General features: G+C 48.8%; 1 protein-coding gene across 7 annotated transcripts in view; it reads left to right on the forward strand.

Moving 5' to 3' along the window:
• Positions 1-22,253, forward strand: part of LOC141983330 (mitogen-activated protein kinase kinase kinase 3-like) — a 113,373-nt gene that overhangs the window by 71,299 nt on the left and 19,821 nt on the right. For 2 of the 7 annotated variants that reach the window (XM_074946363.1, XM_074946365.1), the window contains 5 exons: positions 1,724-1,767; positions 3,096-3,195; positions 9,715-9,828; positions 12,014-12,125; positions 21,809-21,942. In XM_074946363.1, the coding sequence (XP_074802464.1) occupies positions 1,724-1,767; positions 3,096-3,195; positions 9,715-9,828; positions 12,014-12,125; positions 21,809-21,942 (504 nt within the window). The remainder of the gene's footprint in view (positions 1-1,723; positions 1,768-3,095; positions 3,196-9,714; positions 9,829-12,013; positions 12,126-21,808; positions 21,943-22,253) is intronic. The other 5 variants (XM_074946367.1, XM_074946369.1, XM_074946364.1 and 2 more) reach the window with 4 other exon arrangements.

A 22,253-nucleotide genomic window follows, 5' to 3' on the forward strand; every position in this document is an offset into this window, starting at 1 on the left:
CTTGAGCATTTTAGTATCATCTGCAAACTTTGCCACCTTGCTGTTTACCCTTTTCTCCAGATCATTTATGAATAGGTTGAATAGGATTAGTCCTAGGACTGACCCTTGGGGAACACCAGGAGTTAGCCCTCTCCATTTATTCCTACCCTTTGTTCCCTGTCTTTTAACCAGTTCTCAATCCATGAAAGGATCTTCCCTCTTACCCTATGATAACTTAATTTACGTAAGAGCCTTTGCTGAGGGACCTTGTCAAAGGCTTTTTGGAAATCTAAGTACACTATGTCCACTGGATTCCCCTTGTCCACATGTTTGTTGACCCCCTCAAAGAACTCGAACAGATTAGTAAGACATGACCTCCCTTTACAGAAACCACGTCGACTTTTGCCCAACAATTCATGTTCTTCTGTGTGTCTGACAATTTTATTCTTTACTATTGTTTCAACTAATTTGCCCGGTACTGATGTTAGACTTTCCGGTCTGTAATTGCCAGGATCACCTCTAGAGCCTTTCTTAAATATTGGCGTTACATTAGCTGTCTTCCAGTCACTGGGTACAATAGCTGATTTAAAGGACAGGTTACAAACCATAGTTAATAGTTCCGCAATTTCACATTTGAGTTCTTTCAGAACTTTTGGGTGAATGCCATCTGGTCCCGGTGACTTGTTACTGTTAAGTTTCTCAATTAATTCCAAAACCACCTCACTTCAATCTCAATTCCTCAGATTTGTCACCTACAAAAGATGGCTCAGGTTTGGGAATCTCCCTGACACCCTCAGCTGTGAAGACTGAAGCAGAGAATTCATTTAGTTTCTCTGCGATGACTTAATCGTCTTTAAGTGCTCCTTTTGTATCTCGATCATCCAGGGGCCCCACTGGTTGTTTAGCAGGCTTAAAAAACATTTTGTTGTTAGCTTTTCAGTTTTTGGCTACCTGTTCTTCAAACTCCTTTTTGGCTTTTCTTATTACATTTTTACATTTAATTTGGCAGTGTTTATGCTCCTTTCTATTTACCTCACTAGGTTTTGACTTCCTCTTTGTATAAGATGCGTTTTTATCTCTCACTGCTTCTTTTACATGGTGGTTAAGCCACGGTGGCTCTTCTTTAGTTCTTTTACTGTGTTTTTTAATTTGGGATATACATTTAAGTTGAGCCTCTATTATGGTGTATTTGAAAAGAGTCCATGCAGCTTGCAGGGCTTCATTTCAGTTGATGAAGGGCTCTGAGAACTTCTGCTGAGAAAGACACTATGGGTAAAACTTTCCAAAGCACTTGAATGACTTAGGAGCTGAAGTCCCATTTACTTTCAATCAGACTTAAGTCATTTTTTGAAAATGGGATTTCATTGCCAAAGTCATTTAAGTGCTTTTGCAAGTTTCACCCTACATAAATGTAACTTGTTGTTCAACTGCGTTTATCAATGGTGTAGCTTTAGAGGGTGAGTAGTTAACAGACCGAGGAGGTGACATTTATTTATGCAGAAGTTTATTTTTATCACAATATGGGCCAAGTACAGTTTTCAAGTAGGTGAGCACAGAGCTCCCATTGATGCACTTGGCTTCTATTGAGTTTACAATCAGAAGGCAATGTGGCCCTAAATGGACCTGATCTGAAGACCACTGAAGTTAGTGGGAGCCTTTCCAATGACTGCAGTGGGATTTGGATCAGATCCATTTCAATTAGACTCTCAGGATCTTGGGAGCTAACTGATTTCCTCTCTTTCAGCAGCGGAATGCCAGGATCAAGTTTGAATATGATGGAGAGAAAAGGTGCGTTCCTGACCCGTTCCCGCATTTCCCTTGGCGCAGGGGGGCAAAGGGCCCTTGCTTTCCCTCACCTGCAAATGTAACTCCCATTGTAATCAATGAGAGCTTGGCATGGGAGAGGCCTGTGAATTCAGCCATAAGTATTTCCTGGGACTAGTGCACAGGCAAATTGGTTCCTAACTGTGATTCATTAAATGCCACTCACCAGTAGCTCTATTCTCAAACCGGTGAACTTAGCTGGACTTCAGGCCTCCCACATGAGTTTGTTCTTTGATTAGTAGCCTGTGACACTTATTGAGATAACCAGGTTCTGGGCACGGGTCCCATAATAACAGAGCTGTGATTTGAAGGCAGCCTGCCCTCCCTGCTTGACATTGATGTGGAAGGCTCTCAGCTTGTTGGAGGGTCCAGTGACCGTGGCAGAGCAGGACACTTCGGAGAGTCTGGATCTCTCAGGCTGAGATGCACGATAACTAGTGCACTATGAATAGGGCTCCGTGTCTGTCACGGAGGTCGTGGAAGTCACAGATTCCGTGACTTTCTGCAACTTCAGTGACTTCTGCAGTGGCCGGTGTGGCTGACCCCAGGGCCGCCCAAGCAGATAACCCTGGGGACAGCCACACCAGCCATTGCTGGAGCGGCTCTGCAGCCAGCCGCTCGGGCGGCCCTGCAGCCAGCCACACCGGCCACTGCTCGGGCAGTGTGGCTGGCTCTGGGGACTGCCCGAGCAGCAGTCCCTGTGGCAGCCAGAGCAGCCGCTGCTCCAGTGGTCCCCAGCAGTGGCCCTATAGGGCGACCCCCACAATAGCCTCCCCCCCCCCAGGTACTCCCTCAGCAGCGCGCTCTCTGCCCACAGATTTAGTCAGGGGTGTTCAAAGAAACACCACTAGATCACAAAGAAAATTGGACAATGCCCCATGGGTGGCACCTCTACTAAATCTAGGTGATGTGCTGCTGTGCTAGATCCTGCCGGTTTTAGCACCCGTACACCATGGAGAGGGCAGAGGGTCTAGGCTGCTGCTGGAAGCCTCCGAAGGATCTTGGTGGGGTCAGCCAGAATTCTTCCTGGGCAGCACAGACAGCTTGCACCACATTAGCAAAGAGCAGGGTCTGTGCTCCCCAGCCACCTGTAGCTGTTCTGTGGGAGGGAAGGGAAGCTACTTTAGGGTTCACTGCCATGAACTACTCCATGCTTATTGATCACTGTTATTTATTAACATGGCACTTATGGCATAAGAATACAGGTCCTTGCTCCAAAACGTTGGCCAGTACCATGGCACCCATATACCCACATGACACTTGTGCTGTTCATTTTCTGTATGTACGTACAGGATTCTCCAGTTTCCAAGACCAGTCAAATTCAAAGAAGTGCTACAGAAAGTCATGGATGCTTTTGGACAGATGATGGATTTGCACTATGCAAACAATGAGGTACTAAGCTGTTTGTGTTTACAGCCTGGCAGTGTCCCAGTTTCAGACTTAAACAGTGGTTTATTCCTAATCCTCTAATTTGGGGAACAGAACATACGGATGGGGAAGAGGACAATCCTTTCTGATGTTTTCTGTCCTACTTAGCGTGCAATAGCTCTTTGTTACGACCCTGACTGAACTGTGTCTAGACACCGAAAGAGGGAGCAGTCGCTAACTTGGCTCTCTCAGAGCGACTTTAGTACAGGTATGGGATGGTGGGTGAAGCCCCAGAACAAACGGTCCACCCCCTCAGATGCGGGAGGGTCCACAAAATCCAGAACTTAACTGACTGACAGCTTTGGAGAATTAAGTCCTCTGCTTATCTACAGGACGGGCACAGCACAATCAGCAGCAGTACAGCCTTCTCCGCCAACGCGCCTGGTCTGATAGGGGCAGCTGTAGGAGTGGTTGGTTCACTGAATCCCAGGGGCTGCTGCTGCAGCTGCCAACAAACGTTATTTGTATGTAATGTATTAACCAAGGCTGCCAGTTCATACCCGCTTTTTTCGAGGCTGCAATGTGGGGTTCTCACTAGGAACTGGGCTGAAGCCACTACACTAGTTTCATATGCTCCGCTGAAGGGGGCCTCAGATGGGATTGATGTGAGGTCATTGCTGATCTGGGCTGACTTGAACCCACGCCCTGACAGCTAAAGTGATAGGGAAGCTTGTACTTTCACCCCTTGTGCTGCCCTCGTTCAGTGGCTAAGTGTACCCTAATGCCCTCCGGTGCCAGCACGGAATTCATTTTAATGTAGCATCCCAGCTCCAAGCCATGTTAGCTTAGCATTCGAACTGAACGCTCTCCCCTGTATGTTTCTGTGGCAGACGCAGTGGCCCCATGCAAGCTACAGCACGCTCATCCTCAGCCATCAGTGTGTGGAGTCATGGATTTCTAAGGACTGAAGGAATGGACCCCGTGCTTAATTTGTCACTAAAGTGGTGCCGGGGCTCAAACAATTTTTTTTTATTTTTTAATTTCATAACTGATGTGGCAAGCCCCAGAGGTGCCAGGGCTACGAACCGCCAAGCCTAGAGGTGCCGGGGCTCAGCCCTTGAAAGCACTGGCACAAATTAAGCCCTGCGTGTACTGGGATGAGGCTCTGTGTTTGTCACGGAGGTCGCGGATGTCACAGATTAGGTGACTTTCCATGACCACCGTGACTTCGGCGGCGGCCAATGTGGCTGACCCCAGGGCTGCTCAGATGGCCCTGGGGACAGCCACACCGGCCACTTCTGGAGTGGCTCCGCAGCCAGCTTGGGTGGCCCCGCAGCTGGAGCAGGCCCAGAGCCAGCTGCACTGGCCGCTGCTCAGGTGGTCCCAGGCAGCTGGCCCCGGGGACCATCCGAGAAGTGGCCTGTGCAGCTGGCTCTGGGGACTGCCTGAGCAGCGGTCCTGGGGGCGGCCGGAGCTACTGGACCAAGCCCACTCCCCAGCAGCGGCCCTCAGGGTGCCCCCAGTAGTGTTTCTCTCCCCCCAAGATTTAGGAACGGGTATTTTTAGTAGAAGTCACAGACAGGTCACAGGGTGTGATTTTTTTGTTTATTGCACGTGACCTGTCCATGACTTCTACTAAAAATACCTGTGACTAAATCATAGGCTTAACCATGATCATCTTGTCATCTACAGTCATAGAATCATAGAATATCAGGGTTGGAAGGGACCTCAGGAGGTCATCTAGTCCAACCCCCTGCTCAAAGCAGGACCAATCCCCAATTAAATCATCCCAGCCAGGGCTTTGTCAAGCCTGACCTTAATGCGAACCAGGGCATTATTTACGTACCATTGCATACCGTGATTTGTGGGGTCCTACCAAGAGCTCAGAAGGGGCAGGCTATGAGTTGCCTTCCTATCTGGTCCCTCTGTTGAAGGCAGGATCAGACCGTGGGGTTGATCATACAGCCCCAGACACTGGTGGTTTGTGCTTATGGCAAAGTCTGCCCTGCTTGTATAGTGGAGCTGGTCAGAATTTTTGTTCAAAACTTAATTTTGATGAAAAATTGCCTTTTAGTTAATAAAAAATCTGTGGGAAATGACCAATTTCAATGAAAGTTTTCAGAATTCTGTTGGAAAAACTGAACCTGGAAAACTTTGGCTGTTTCCAGTTTTTTGACAAAACCCCAAAAACTTGTGAAGAAAAAGTTGACCTAAAAGCTTTTTGTTTTCATGGAAACTTTCTGCAAGACTATCAAAAACAACCAGCTCTACTAGACAGTCTGGTTCACATCCCATTGGCTTGAAATGGAAAGCAAAGGAAACCCACGGCCTGCTTGCTCATGTATAAAACAATCATTAGGGGCCTTAATTAAAGTACAAATGAAAAACACATTTCCTCCTTTCTTTTGCAGAGTGGGGTTGGACCAACAAATAGAAACCCCCCATCGTTTAGAGCCATGTCTTTGAAGGGATTTCTGCCAGGATTCCATTTGCATAGGCACAGTTTTACATGCATAAATGACTTGCATATGTGATTTCTGTCGTCAGATAACGGAACAGACTTGTGCAGAACCCATTTGAACTTGCCATGCCACTTGGGTTTTGCATGTGCAAATCCTGCAAGCGATGCTGCTGCTATTGCTCATCATAAATGTCTAACACTACGGCAGAATTGGCCCTCTAGGCTGCAGCTTTGACTGTAGCCAGAAACGTTACACATTTTCTAATCTTGGGCATTCTCTGATAGTCCCTGCCGGAAAAAGCCTGCATGGAATTCTCCGGGAGTGAGTCACTTCATTCCAGGTTTCTTCCCACTGAAAGATTCTTCCAACAAGAACAAATCGAAGTTTATGTAATATACTGTACCCTTTGCTAGGGAATGCCTGCCTGTGCATATGCAGAGCACCTAGCACGATCCTGAGTAGGCCACAGGGTGCTGCTCTCTTAGAACCAATAAATAATTATAAGCATAAGAATGGGCTTAGAATTTCTTTTTCTTTCCGTAAATAGTCTCTGTGTGTGAGAATCTGCACCTATTCATATACAGGGCATTATGCATCCGAGAACATTATCATGGAAATAGTATAAACCAATGAAACAGAACTTACAGAAAGGCAACTTGCATGTCCATGGCATACTGTGTTTGGGCTAATAGTTTATTCTGGACCAAATTCTGTTCTCGATTATTCTAGTGTAAATCTAGAGTAACTCCGCTCCATTGAGAGCAGCCTTTGGCCTTTTCTTCATACGCAGACAGAACCTTGCCTTTATTATACGTTGTTAGTATTTAATGTTTGTATTGTGGTAGCATCGAAAGGCCAAAAACAGGTTGGCCTTTATGGTGCTAAGCACTGTACAAACACATAGTAAATGACAGGACATAATAGATACATGAGACAAGCAGGCTGCTTTGGAGATATGTATCCCTTTGAAAGGCCTGTGGACACAGGAGCAATGAAATCAATTGAATTGCGCTGGGAGTGCTACAGATGCATCAGAGGGGTTGGCCCAATGCATGCAGAGTGGTGTGGGGATCTAACCTCATGTTGGGGCTGATCCCAATGTAGTGCTACGGGGTGTTGTGTTAGTAGAAATGCCTTCGGTCAGATGAGATGCAGAAGCCACATCTGTGGCCATTGACTGGCACTTTTTGCCAGGATAGGGAAGTTATCCTGGTTGAACTCTGACGTGGATGAGAACGTTCTGTCTGAATTCCCCCTGTGGTTTCAGCTGGATGCAGTAGTCTGTCCTCATCTGAGCTGTGACATCCCTGAGCATTGTTAAACAGCTGCTTCATTCCTCACTAGAGGTGGCCGCATTTCACCTGGGTTCTGTTCCTGGCTCTGCCACTGTCCTGTTGTGTGACCTTGGGCAAATTGCTTCACCTCGCTGTGCCACTGTTTCCACTTTGATCCCCTTTTGTATGTCTCCTCAATTTAAATTGGGGCAAGGACTGTCTGTCCCCATGTGTGTGTACTGCACTTTGCACAACAGGGTCCCAAGGTTCTACTGTAGTATAAGTAATAAATGAATAGTCTCACCCCTTTTCATTTATTTTTTTAGATCTGTGTAAGCTGCAGTGGATTGGCCAGTAGCTCCCACAGTAGAAAATGAGGCATGCCATCCACGAGTGTAGAAGGGAGGACTTGCAAGCTCGCAAACGTCACTCAGCGACGTTTCCCTCTCTTTCCTACCTGTCATCGTAATTACTCAGTTTATAGACAGAAGAAGCAAAGCTGTAGCTCAGTTGTGGAGTGTGCAACCTGCCAATTAGTGCCTAGGCTGTGTGCGTGCGTGTGTGTGGCTATATTTAGTGTCTAGTAGAACCCTGTTCCCAGAATCTATGTATACAGCAGCCTGGATGCCAAATGGAGCAAAATCCACTTGCCGGACGTGGGTGATCGGTAAAGCCAAACTAAATACTGCATTCCCTCTGCTCCAGAGGAGGGCAATTTCAACTTGATGCTTTTGGCGTCCCCAGGCTGGTCTGTGAATGGATTAATGATGTGGTAGTGGAAGGAGACACGGTGACCTACAGAACATTTTGTTCAAAGCAGCGGCCGAGGGAATGCAGTTTGGAAAATATGTGAGGAGCTGGGTGAAGCGGGGGTTGTGGAATTACCCAGTGGTTTCAGGGCCAAATTCCGCTTTTGGAGGAAACCAGGGGGAGTGTAAGGACGGAAGGTTGCCCTGTGCATTTTGCAATGAGGTAGCCTCAAGTGTTATAAAGCAGAAGTTAAACGTGAGGCCAATTCTGCTCCTCGCTACACAGCTGCATTGAAGTCAGCAAACCTGCATGCAGCCACAACTGAGAGCAGGATTTGGCTTTATTATAATCAGTGTTTTGGGATTACAAGAGACTATGGATATCTTTTCCACTGGACACACATGCAGAATTCCCATTGACTTCAGTGAGGTTAAGCAATGTATTGGATCGATCTAGCCATCCCAGCTAGAATCTGTAAGGAATGATGGTCCAGGGGTTAGATCATAAGCCTGGAATGTGGAAGATCTGGGCTCAGTTCCTTGCTCTAAAGTCTATCACAAACTTCCTGTGTGACCTTGGGCAAGTCCATTTAGGCCTAGATTTTAAATGGGAATTAGATGCCTAAATACCTCTAAAAATCTGGCTCTTAGCCTCTCTCTGATTCACTTCCCCATCTGTACTATGGTAACGAGGGCCATATAAGTACCTAAGATAGACAATTACGGAGCAAAGCTGTGGTTCTTGGCCTCTTTCCGCAACTCTAGCAGTTTCTCATCCTGAGGTCTTAGCTGTTTTGGCCAGTGCCTACAGCTTCCCGTTCACCAGTGTGTGCCCTAGCACCTTTATCTCGGACTGCACACGCTGCGGGCACACAATCCGTAATGTATTTACCTGTGGGCCAGACCCCAAGGCAACAGGACATAAGGCTGGGGGAAGCAGATGTTTAGCTTTGGTCCAGGGTAACAGAAAGGGGCACTAACCAGGCACCTTTGAAATGCAGCTACTTCAGGGGTTGGAGTGTAGCAGCTGACCTGCACAGCATGACACGCCACATAGCAATGTGAGAGAGCAGAAATATTGGTTAAAGACACCAGGGTAAAATCAGGCTCCTACCAAAAAAACCAAAGAAACATGGGACTTTTACCTGTGTCACGCAGACAGGGCTTTGTCTTGCCCACAGCAAACTCAGTGGGTTTGCTTCAGCTGAAAGGCTAAATGGAGCCTACTGGGAGTTGAACCCGTGGCTCTGGTGGGGAGAGGTATTTTAGTAATTCAAATGTAGGAGCTAGGCCTTGTCTACGTGTGGCATTTGCCCTGATCCCATTTGTGCCCAGCTGCAAGGGTAGCTACGCCAGTGCAAACTCTTAGTGTGCACAGGCTAGGATGATATAAACTCAGTTTGTGTCTGTGCAGTTTATACCTGCTCGAGACCAGAGTAAACTGTGTTGGTGCAAATCGCAGCTTATATTGGCTGTGCCTGTATACATATGGGGTTTGTACTGATGCAGCTACTTTGGCATCACTGGTGAAAAATTACCCAGTGTAGATAAGGCCTTAGGTCACTAAGACTGAGCAGCATCCACCCATAGCTTTGTCCCCATGAGCAGCCCAAGCTCTGTAGCTGGTTAGCGTGTGCACAGTTGACTTGAAGATGAGTATCAGAAGCATGTGGGGGTCCAACGACTCATAGAGAAGGGGAGTCAGGAAGATCACCCCCAACAGCCAGGGGTCCCTGTAATGCTAGCAGTTTGGAGCCACTGATGACTGGTAAGCTTTTTTCTTAGCTCTCTGGTCTTTCCACTGGCTGGATCATTGATGTGGCTTTCAGGCGTTCTTTGTGGGCATTGTTGTTGTAATTTTATCCTGTTCCTCCATGGATGATATCTTAGAAGAAGAGGTTAAAGCCCCTGAATGCTCAGGGGTGCTTGGGTTTTGTTTTCCATCCAGACTCTCCATTCCCTCCCAAGCCTTCTGTGAGCGGTGTGAAGTTTCTGCTTCCTTTGTTTACCCACTTTGTGACCCTGCCGTGCTGTGGGTGTTTGTTCAATCCCTTCCAGCTCCTGATCCCACTGAAATCCCAGGAAGACTTGGACCGAGCGGTGGAGCACTTGGACCTTAGCCCTTCTCTGAAGAGCCTGAGGGTGTTTGTGAAGGCTCCAAGGAAAGCAAATGTGAGCCCTTTAGCTTTGTTCTTTTGTCTGCAGAGTGAGTCGCGCTGTTATTGTATAGGGGGGAATGGAAAGGAGAAACGCTGTCCTAGGGGTGTCTGCTCGTAGCTGTCTGAGTTGGCACTAGACCATCTTCCGCTTGTACACCTCTGCTCTGAAATCCGCCCTGTCGGCAGCTCGGTGTAGATGCTGTTGCCGGCACAGCCGTTGAATTTAATTTAGTGCTTTCTGCGAGGCAGGATTGGCCACTATGGCAATAGGTGCCTTATAGATTCCTGAGACAGACGGCAAGTGTATCTCCTGTGAGAGGACATCCACACCGTGCATCTTCCAGGGGACTCCTGTGTGGCCCAGAGGGGTGTGTTTGTGGCAGGCCATTTATCCTGCGAGCAGACCTTGGGATAGCAGTGTCGCTCTATGGTCATCCAGGGCCAGATTGTCATGGCCGTTGCATGGGTTTTCAGAGAGAGCAAAATAAATTCTCTCCCAACCTTACGTACCCTGCACATCAGCCAGGGCAACTGCAGCCTCTGCACTTGGGACAGAACTGGGACTGTTCCCTCTGTGTGATCCAGGATGGCACCCCAAAGGCAGGGTGAGGAGCCGGGTGCTCCATCCTACAGGATACTGCAGACTGCACAGTCCCCCTGCACACCAGGCTGCTCAGGTGTGCACCAACCCTCCCCGGGGCAGGGTGGCTCTACACTTCTCCCTACACTGAACCTACCCACGCTGGGTGTACTTCTGAGGAGAACGGTCTGGCTCTCTGTGTGTGTGCAGGTGCATCCTGCCAAAGCATGTGCTGTGCAGCCCTAAGCATGTTCTCTGTGCATTATGTCAAGGGGCAGCTATGCAGTCATAGGACACTGTGCATTTCATAAAGGGCCTGATCCTGTGGCAGGTGCTGATTGCTCTCAGCTCCCATTGGCTTGAAGGGCACCTGAGAGTGCTCTGTAGCTTTTGCAAGTACTCAAACCTTGCTGGATAGAAACCATAAAAAGGGAATTCAGCGGAGATTTGAACTGGGTCTGTGAAGTCCTAGGCTAAGCACCCTAGCCATTGGACCTTCCTTCCTCATATCATTCCTGGGCACCTCCTGCTGGCCAGCCCATAGATGCGCATGACTGCAGGAGCGTTGCAGCTGCAGAAGTCGCTGCTGCTAGGCCAGGGCAGCTGAGTCAGAGAGGGATACAGGTGCACTCCAGTGTGGAACAGAGTTGGCCAATGGCTTGTACTCCAACACCTTCTGGGAGTACTGAGAAGAAAACATAATATATAATTGTACATACTCGGATCTAACTGCATGTCAGGGCCATGGATTTCTGGAGCAGTCTACGTATTTTACCAAAAAGCCTCACCAGCACGGTGTTGTTAAAGCACCATATTGCCCAGACGTGGCAGTTACCACCTTACTCACTGGGTATGCTGTTCCCCTTTCCATTACCCCTTTGTCTGTCTGTCAGTTTTCCTTTCACGGCCCAGTCCTGCAACTGGATCGATATGGATGGGCCCTTACACTGCACAGAGTTTCATTAAAATCCATGGTGTTTGCAGGGGTCTGGATCTGACTGAAGGATTGGGGCCTGAGACAAGGGTGCTGGAGCCTTCCCAAAAGTGGGGAGGTCGGGAGTCCCTTCTCCCCAAGGCCCCTCCTCTTCCCCTGGAGGCCCCACCCTGGCCAAGCCAGAGCAGGGCTGGGGAGCCCCACACACACACTGCCTGAGGTGAGGGTGGGCCGAAAGCAGCCCCCTGCCTATGTCCCTGCCCCCAGAGTCGTGTGTCGTCCCCCCCCGAGGGCAGGTGGAGTGACCCAGGCTCACCACAGCTGCCTGCATGGCTCTCCCCAACCTGGCTCTGGCCAGGGGATGGGGCGTTGGAGCTGCAGCATGGCCGTGATAAGAGCTGCAGCGGACACTCCACCTGCCCGTGGTGCAGGGGGCACATCAAAAGCAGCCCCTGGCCCATGTCCCCTGGGCTCCCTGCCCAGGGCAGGTGGAGGGTCCTCGGCTGCCCACGTGACTCTTGCCATGGCTGGGCTGCAGCTCCGAGGCTCCCCCCTCCCTCCCCCCCCGGCCATCATTTGGTAACCAGAAAACATAATGATAGTCACCAAATGTCATTTTCATGGGAATGTCTGGAAAGGTACAAACCCCTGCCCTAGAGTGTAACAGCTTCCTTTGCTTCGCAGTTCCTCCAGCCCAACAACAGTAAGCAGCATGAGATGAGAATATCCAAGTCCATGGGTGACATCATGGGGTCCCTGTATAAAGACGCTGAGAGGACGCGGAAGTATTCAACAGGTGAGTGAAATGCGATGCGCTCAGGTTCGCTGCACACCAGCACTGGTTCTTCGCAGGCTGGCCGTACCCCGCCCTATCCCTGTGGTTCATTCTTGTCTCCTGACATTTTTACATCTGGCCAGCGCACTGAAGGCTCAGTGTGGCTAGTGTCTGGGTCTTGGCCCAGAGGAAAGGTTGTTCCAGCTGAGCTCACATGCTCGTTGCTGGCTTGCCTGGATCCAAGAGAAGCGCTGTCAGTTATCTTGCTTAAGAGCCAGGGTTAAGTGCAAAGGTTCCTGGTTTCAGACTTGAAGGGAAAACGTGTCTAGTTGTAGAGGATTCAAATGAATTCAGTGCTTCTGAGTTTGATCAAGGCCTGGGACAGTGCAGAACCCGAGGAAGCGAGGCCCTCTCAAACCTTTGCATAAATTGTTCTCTCCCATTTTCTTTACTTTTGCCTTCTGCTCCACTCTCTTCTGTCAGCAAGAAGGAAATAACATGGCTGAGTGGACTGGGATTTGGCAGCTCCTGTGTTCTAATCCCAGCTCTGCCCCGGGAGGAAACCAATAATTCTTTTCTCACGTCTTCTGGCTTCAGTGTAGTCGCTCTAGATTTTCACCATTGTGAGAGGAGAATCTGTGTCCTTTTGTTACTCTGGATGTGCCTCTGAACCTCTCTTGCTCCACATGGTAAAAGGGGATTCCTGGTACGGTACTTACCCCCATGGAGTGTTGTGAGAATGAATGTGTGTGAAGTGCTACTCAAATGAAACAGAACATCCTTTACACTCCAAAGTGCTAGTCTTCAGCCAGTGCTGAGGTCCTACTCTCTCTGAACACTAGGCCCTGATGATTCTGGCCCTGAGTCCACATGTGCAGTGCCTACTGGGCCTGGTTTCTGCCCCTGGCTCTGCCACAGACTTGTGTAGCCTTGGGCAAGTCTCTTCATCTCTTTCTGCCTTGGTTTCTGTCTGTGAAATGACTCCTCTTTTTAAGTTCTTAGAGATCGTTGGTGAAAAGTGGCGTTGTTAGACTCCTCTTAATGGTTAATAAGAAAATTTATGGAAAATCCGGTAGGATTTAATAGAGGATGGTATACTTTGTATAGATCTATTAAACCACCATAGAGAATTTTATACCAGGAATATAATTCTCTATTACATTCTATAGGCTGTCTTAAAAATTCTGTGCAGAGAAGAGCATTCTCCACTACATTCTATGGGTTACTTTATAATGTAATTTCTAGAGAGCCATATTGGTTTCATCCAAGTGATTATTTAATATGTATAGAAGTAGTGCCAGAATCCCAGTCTGGATCAGGGCCACACTGTGCTAGGACCCCACCCCCCTGCTCCAGAGAACTTGCAATATTATGCGCTAAAGGATTTTACCATTGCAACAAAGGGATTTCTTTTCCTGTGGTTTTACCATTTCTCACTCACATGGTATGTGCTGTCAGACAATATAGGCTGCAGCTTGTTGAAATATTGCACAGTGATTTATTTGAGATGTTCTCCTATATTGGGTCAAATTCCACCCCGGGACAGCCATGCACAATGCCTGTGGAAGTCAAGGGAGCCATGTGTGCATATACAAGATCTGTATTTGGCTGTGTTATGTTTATTTGCCAAGGTTCTTTTAGCTCACGCTGCTCTTGAGTGTTTGCCCAAAGCTTGGCAGAGTCTCTGGATGAATCTGAATGAAACACATGTGTTAATACATGTTATTGCACAAAGCCTCAGTAGGAACTTTTTGTACTTAAACAGAATAACATCTCTGCTGCTTTTCTTGGGGCATGTTAAACTGTTAACACATGCCCATAAACTCCAGTGATGGCATTGGGATTCAATGTGTGCGTGCAGATGGCAGAATTGATCCCAGATGTAGCTGCACTAACGGGAGGATTCTAGTTATGTGGGACACTCGCTCAGATTTGAGGCCATACCACCTTGAGCTTTTATTATTATTATTTGTATTGCACTAGCATCTACAGGCCATAACCAAGATGGGGTCCCACTGTGCATACATATAATAAGAGACCACACCAGTCTTTGCCCTGAAAAGCTTAATCTAAATAGACAAGACAGGCAAAGGTCTGCAGGAATAAGGGCACGGAGAGAGTCCGTGTATAGCCTACAGCAGCGGTTCTCAACCCAGCTGACTGCCCAGTGCCACAGGGACCAAGCTGCCTGGCTGGGTAAGGGGTAGCACGGAACGGTGGGGGACACCGGCTGGCCCCACATGGCAGGTTCTGGGGCTGCCAGCCCCGCAAAGGGTCTGGCGGGGTCTGGGGCTGCTGATCTGGCCGGCCCCACAGAGAGTCCGGGGTTGGTGTTGGGGCTGCTAGCTGGCCCTGGGGTCGGGGTCCAGGCTGCTGCCCCAGCCCCGTGTTAGGGCTGCTGCCTGGCCCCGCACAACAGGGCCCAGGGTCCCTGCCACCGGGCCCCCCCGCCCAAGGCTCCACTCCTGCCCCCACTTTGTAGAGGGGTCTCTGGGCGGGAGGTGCTGGGCATAGGGCATGTGGGGGGTGTCTGAGGGCAGTGTGCTGTGGTTCTCAGCCTGTGGCCCAGGTAACACGTTGTAGGCTGCATATGCGACCCACAATGATAAATCGGTCAAGAACCACTGGCTTATAGTCTGTTGCAGAACTGGGATTGGAACCCAGTTCCTCTGAGAACTTTACCAGAAGGTCATCCTAACTCTGTTTGAAACGTTCAGTTTCTGGGTCAATACAGGTCTAAAGGGACCTCTTGCTGCAGCACCTGGGTCTTCCATGGAGGTGTTAGCTATATAGCAATACAGCAGGTTGCTCTTTTCCTTCTGAGTCAGTATGCGCCAATGGGGGTAGGAGTCCCTGAGCGGACGGAGGGGCTGTTTTTTCAGATGAGGTGTAACCCTGGCATTCTGATCATCCCGGGTCATTAACAACTCCATGGTATTTTCCATGAGTAGGACTATTACTGAGCCTGGTGCCCTGGCCAAATCCCAGCTTAGATAATTGGCATTTCACTTGGCTACATTGTCCTTCACTTCCAGCTGCAAAACGTTGCCTTGTGTTTGCTTCAGCGTTGACTGAAGTGAGTGAGGTTAAGGGGAAATCTCCCCTCAGCCTTAACTGCGGAGCTGCAAGTTGCAGAGCCAGGTATATTTTCAAGGGAGGTTCTGTTCCGCAAAGCAGCTCTGTGAAAATGGCAACTTGGGGGCGGGGGGTGTTCTAAATGATTCTGTCTCCAAAAATTGCTCAATGTACTGGTTTTGGGGGGGGGGGGGGATGGGAAGGTGTTTTCTGTCCGCTTTGCAGAGTCAGCCTGACCTCTGTGAGTCAAGTCTGAGCATATCCCTCTTTGCAGGTCATTGTCGGTGACAAAGGAGCCACAGGTCCAGTCCTGGCCTGGCTTCCATCTGTGCAACCCCACGGCTGTTAACAGGGAGATGTGGTTGATTGGAGCTTAGTAAACGATTCTGTTGATACACAAGCACCCTCTCCCATCACTGTGCTGGCTCTGCTACATTAATGGGAGTAAGCAGAAGGGAGTCTGAATCCACCCAGAGGGAGCAGATCTGCTGAGGAAAAGGGACTAGTTCCTCCACAGCTGGACAGAAAATACTCTCTTGCTCCTGAAAATTTCAGTGAAAACAAATTTTGTTGTTTTCATTGCAATTTTCTGTGGAAAACTTTGACACACACACACACCCCGAAATAGCAAATGTTAAAAATGGACCACACACACACCCCGAAATAGCAAATGTTAAAAATGGACCACCTCTGAGGAGAGCAGATGCCTTTTGGAAAAACCATTCGTCCAAAATCCAATTGTTTGTCCTAAAAAAAAAAAAAAAAAGGTGAATGGGAAAGTTTCCAACCAGTTCTGATTTTTCACATAGTCCCTTTCCAGAGATAAAGAGCATTTTTAAGCCACAGATACCTTAGAGGAGCTGCAGAGCTTCACCGCGCCAGCAGCAGGCATTCTACGTGCCAAAAGCTGACCCAGGCAGGATGCATCCTGGGGTGCTGGAAGGACGGCCCCGTGCAGTTCTTTCCAGGTGCAGCTTGCACTCTCCATGCTGTCCGCCTTGGATTGTCAGGCTGCCTGCAAGATGGTAGGGGCCTGGCCATCTCCCAGCCCCTCTTTGGAGTATGTAACATCCCAGCCAGCATGCCAATCGTCTTACGATCCAGGAAGCAGACTGCAGATTCAAAGCAGGTGTCGGACAGCTACTATCTTTGCTGACGCACTGGAGATTGAACTGGGGATTTCAGAGCTGGAAGCGTAAGGCTCTGTAGCTTGAACTGAAGAGCCAAGACACTCTAGTTGGGGCTGCGACAGACTCAGTCCTCTGTGGATTGGCACTGAGAGGGATACGTAGGGCATGCTACATGGTCCCTCTAGCCCAGTATCCTGTCTTCTGACAGTGGCCAATGCCAGGTACTTCAGAGGGAACAAACAGAACAGGTAATCATCAAGTGATCCATCTTCCGTTGCCCATTCCCAGCTTCTGGCAAACAAATGCTAGGGAAACCATCCCTGTCCATCCTGGCTAATAGCCATTGATGGGCCTGTTCTTCATGAACTTACCTAGTTATTTTTTGAACCCTGTTAGTGTCTTGGTCTTCACCACATCCTCTGGCAAAGAGTTCCACGGGTTGACTGTGCATTGTTTGAAGAAATACTGCCTTATGTTTGTTTTAAATCTGCTGCCTGTTAATTTTATTTGATGACTCCCTGATTCCTGGGTTATGAGAAGGGGTAAATAACACTTCCTTATTTACTTTCTCCACACCAGTCATGATTTCAAAGACCTCTATCGTATCCCCCCCTCAATTGTCTCTTTTCCAAGCTGAAAAGTCCAGTCTTATTAATCTCAGCATATCCTCATTCTCCTTAAACCCTGGACTCCTTTGCTGCTGCATCCCAAGCCCCTGAGTCACAGCCGGGGCTCTAATGAACATCAGATCTTTGCATAACGTCCCTTGTTTTGTGGTGACATCGGCCCAGGGCTGGGCCCTCAGCTTCTGGAGCTTGCAGCTGTGAGCGTAGGCAGCGCTTGATGACCCCTTCGCAATCACGACCCATGTTTTTATAAACGAATAGAAACACACTTTTCTGGATCTCTGCTTAGCCAGGGGAGGGTGCGTTGTCAGATAAGCAGTTGGTAAAGATTTGGGACCTGCTTAAGCAGAGGGAGAATTAAACCAGAGAACATTTAGGCAGAGGGGAGCCAAGCCTGGCACTGGGGGATCTAGCTGTACGTGCAACACCACAAACTTTCTGCACATGCTGTATGAAAACTTCTTAAAAAAAAAACGAATGGAAAGGAACATGGAAGATCCCTGCAAATGCCAGGAGTGGCTGTCAGAATCTCCCTGCTGGCTTGGCTGGCCCTGCTCGGGACACGATGTACTCTAGCCCCGAGCTAATGGCCTTGTGTTGTGTTGTGTGTAAAAGAGAGGGAGATCCTAGCTCACTCTCCTCTCTGATTAGCTCAACTGAGCTGAATATTCAGGGCCAAATCCTCAGTGGGTGCAACTTGACTGTTGACTTAAGTGATGCTGCACTGATTTACACCCGCTGAGGATCAGGCCCCAGGAGTTCAGCTTTTGTCAGCTAATGTTTCAGAGAGCCGGCTCCTTCCTGCTGTATCTGAGCGGGGCAGAGACGGAATCAAGTTCAAGAGGTGGAGGAAAAGCCTGGTAGGGTGGTTTCTAGGGCACCTAATCTCTGTCCCTGGCACTGCTGCGTTTCTTCAGCACCCGAAATCCAGTGCAAAGAGTATTGGTACTGCACCTTCTACCTTGCCCTTTTACAGGTGTATGGTTTATTGAGCAACCTGTACAGGTGGGCGGGGCCAGCCCAAGGCCAGAGTTATCCATCTATCTGCCCCTCCCTCTCGGTCTCTCTGGATGAAGGTTAGGTTACCTAATCTGTCTCAGATGTCTGTCGCTGTACTATCTGAATCCTATAAATACATTTAGGCAACATCATTTGTCGTTAGTGGATCACAATCCAGCTGCCTCCATTTCCATCCTCGTCCCATGCTGAATGAAGCGCGGTGATGCTGAGCGGCGCTCTAGCTTCGTTAATGGGGGAAGTGCTGGGGGGCTGCACTGTGCTCTGAAGGTGGCTAGATCAGGCTCCACCTGATCCTTGGGAGTAGTGAGTTTGACACTGCAGGGCCCTCCCTCTGCCCAGAATGTCCTACTCCCAAGCCTTGATCCACTTCTCCAATTCAGCCAAAGAAGGAGGTGTAGGGACACCAGAGCAAGGGCTGCGGGGAAATCCCCGGTGCCTTGGAATACACACCACCACTGTAGGTGTCAGACTATGAGCCGTTCCTGTCAGCTCCTCTGAACTTTATCCACTGGGCCAGTCTTGCCATAAAGGGTCCCTAGCCCAATCGGTACCAAGCTCCTCTTCACTGAGAGGCCCCTCCTTCCGAATTACTGCCTATCCTGGAAGAGAGTGTCAGGATTCTTATCCCCTTGAATCTGGTGGCAGAAGGCATAACCCTGGACAGTCAAACAAAGCTGACCTATGTCAATAGGAGTGTAGCAGGTTTCACTCAGAGGCCAGCATGCCTATTGGGCAGGCCATGGCTTGACAGTCCTTCCACCCCGTAGTGAGTTGCACTCAGGTCGGCAGGCTGTGGCTTGTCAATTTCCCAGTGCTCAGGAGTTCTCCCAGACAGATGTAGGGAGAGTGAGAAGTAGGGGGACCCAGGCCACCTCCCCACCAGGGCCAATGAGGGAGAGACCTGGAATGTCTTGATCACCTCTTCCTGGTGTACCTGACCAGCCTCTTGGAGGTGCTCTCTCTTGCTTTCTCAGCAGTCTCAGCCTGCTTTCCTCAAGCCAGGAGTCCCCAATCAGTCCCAGCAGCTCAGTCAGTTAACTGAGCGTTCATGAGCCCTCCAGAGGGAGGGATAGCATAGTGGTTTTAGCATTGGCCTGCTAAAAACCCGGGGTTGTGAGTTCAATCTTTAAGGGGGCCATTTAGGGATGTGTGGCAAAAATTGGGGATTGGTCCTGCTTTGAGGAGGGGGTTGGACTAGATGATCTCCTGAGGTCCCTTCCAGCCCTGATATTTTATGATTCTCTTAGTGTCCAGTTATTCTCCCTCAGTGGGGAGGGGAAAGGGTCCCGCCTGGTTGAGTTTTACCCCCTAGTCCAGACACTCTCTTGTGGATCGCTTTGTCCCCAGAAGATGCAAACTGCGTACCTCCTGTTAGCCCGCTTCTCCTTCATTTTCCCTCCCTGCTTGACTGGAGTCCCCTTCTGTGCAGATCCTCTACTTGGAGCATAATCTGCTGCTTCCGAGGGGCGGGGCCCTTTTGGCCCGGCACTGCTCGATCACTCCCTTAGTCTCCGTGTGGGGTCTGTAAACACCATCACAAGGAATAGTTATACAGACTAGGGCCATGATCCTACAAAGACTTGCATGCAATCATGCAAAGACTTCATACTTGCAAGCAATCCTGTTTAGCTCAATGGGGGCTACTCCTATGTTTAAAGTTAAACTCAGGGTATGTAAATCTTTGCAGGATGAGGTCTTTAGACTCTTTTTGAAAGACCCATGTAGGAGAGAGAGAGATGGTAGCAACAGCACAAAGCCCTATCTCGCAATAGGCGTAATAAAAGAAATTCCCAACATAACTGAGACACAACAATCACTGTGTGTGAAATCTATTCACTTTTCAGGGCAGGGACTGCCTTTATTTCTCTGTTTGCTACAGCAGTGCGAAACAAATAATTGACTAATACTTTGAACCTGGTTTATTCAAGGAAACTGAGATCTTAAATGGTTTTTAAGGAGAAAAGAGACTGCGTTGTACTTCCCATTTGTTTTTGTTATTAGGGCTGGTTTGAAGCCAGTTCAATAGGAGATCTGTAATAATTGGAGGTGTTTTCTCTCCTGGGTCTTGGCATTAGTTCTTTCTTGGTTGGTTTGGGTTTTTTTCCACTGTGTACTTCTCATGTAGGAAATCTGTGAGGGGAAAAGAAGGGGTGAAAAAGAAATGTCTCAAAACCATATGACTATTTTTCAAATCCTAGTAAGGGATCTGGACTGGCTCCCCACACCCCCACCCTCTCCAGTGCTGCTTTTACTATGGAACAAATGTATCCCAGATGTAAATGCAATGAACCTGATCTGGTGATCGCTAGCACTGCAGGGGAGTGACTCCTGATTTACATCCGTTTAAAACAAAGGAGGAGGACATCCAAAGACTGAGAGTTCCTGAAGTCAGTGAGGTTACAGCAGAGATGAAGGTGGCCGATTATGAAACACCAGTGGATTATTACAGATTTTATATGAAATCGGCTTCGAATCAGCCCTGATAACAAAGACCAGTGCAGTTTTGGGATGCATTGGCATCACATCTGGGGACAGGGGTGGGATAGATCCTCCTCTGATGCATTACACTTGGAATATTCATTCAGCCCTGGGCGTCTCGTTACCAGAAAGATATTGATGGTCTGGAGGGAGTTCTGTGGAATGTGACGAAGATAGGAAAGGAGCTGGAAGGAGTGAGGACAGATTTAAAGAGCTACATCTGTGCAGCTTGGCCAAGTGATGGCTAAGCCAGGGTACATAAGAATAGTCTGCAGATATTGGAATGGTGTGAGCGAGCACTAAGCTGTGGAGGGATTGCTTACCATGACTCAGGAAATAATGAGACAAAATGGAAAACTGACACCAAGATCTGTGAAGCTTTGGAGTTGTCTCCCAGGGGGAAAGGGAGAAGCCCCATCACCTGGGACATTTAAAATTAGATTGGCCCAAACACTGCAGCCCTGATCCTGCAATGAGATGCATGCAGGTGGATTCTGTGCTAGTGAGGAGCCCCACTGATTTCAGTGTGGGACCATGTGGCTGCAGAGATTTGAGAGTGCAGAGTCAATCACGGTATTGGGATCTAATAAGTAGACAGAAGGGGGAAGCCCTGCATCAAGTAGGAGATGGACTAGGTGCCTATTCATAGAGCCACAGATCCACAGCCAGAAGGGGCCACTCTGATCATCTATCTGGGTCTTTTCCATCTCAAAGTCCTTTTGGTTCTAGGACCTCTGAGCTCAGGGAAACATCAGGAGGGAGAGGTCAGCAGGAGAGGGGCTGGGTATTTTTTTTAGCTGTTTTTTAACGTACATCTCATTGGTGCATTTGGCTGTCCAGTGTTGCACAGCAAACACATACAAAGCAGAGAGTGGGTTGATTTTTCCAAGAGCATCAGACTTTTCCTATTGTAGAAGTTCTGGGCCTTAGCCACCATAACTCAATCCAGGGATGAACTGCCCCAAAGTTCAGGGGACCTGTGGGTCAGAGGTTTGGGTTTGTGCTCATCTCTGGGTATTACAGCTAAGCTTTAGAAAACTATTCCTTTAGTATTATGTTAGTATTATTGTTTGTACTGCAGTTGCATGTGAGGGTGCCAGCAAGGGAAAGGGGCCCCATACCAGTTGGCATTGTTCAACCCCACACAGCTAAAAAGACAGTGCCCGCTCCGAAAGCCTTTGACCCCATGATCTGAATGGCAGCATGGATTCTCCCGGCCCTGCCTCCCTTCGTCCCCAGAGATCAGTCAACTCTGGAGTCCTAGCTCAGGCTTGGTCTAGCAAAAAGCACCCATGCTATGGAACAGCCTCCTTTCCGGGGACAGACGGTGGTGGTTCCTTCTCTTCTTTACAAGCGATTCTGTCTGTGTTTGTAGGTTCCCTGCACACGGGCCGGAGTTCTCCGCCCCCGGGGAGCGTTCCTGAAGAACAGCAGCAGATTGCTCGGCAGGGCTCCTACACCAGTATTAACAGTGAAGGGGAGTTCATCCCTGAGACTATGGACCAGAATGTAAGTGGAGCTGAGTATCGCCAGCATTAGGCAAATCAGATCATTACAAGCCCCAGGGCAAGCTCAATTACTCCAGAGCTGGAGCAGTGGAGAGTTACTAGGTGTTGACCTGTGACCCAGGACCTGATCCAGTAGGGGCAAGCAGAGTTTATATTTTATGTGCAAGGTTGCTTTTAGTAATGCAAGATGCTGAAAGGCAAGTCGGAGTACATTTCAACTTGGCAACAGGCTGAGGTCTAAGCAAGGCCTAGTAGAAAGTTTAGCTTAGCACAACTGCTTGACCTGAGGTCATAGGATTTTTTGCAATACGT

Source organism: Natator depressus, chromosome 2 (assembly GCF_965152275.1).
Source record: "Natator depressus isolate rNatDep1 chromosome 2, rNatDep2.hap1, whole genome shotgun sequence".
NCBI lineage: Eukaryota > Metazoa > Chordata > Testudines > Cheloniidae > Natator > Natator depressus.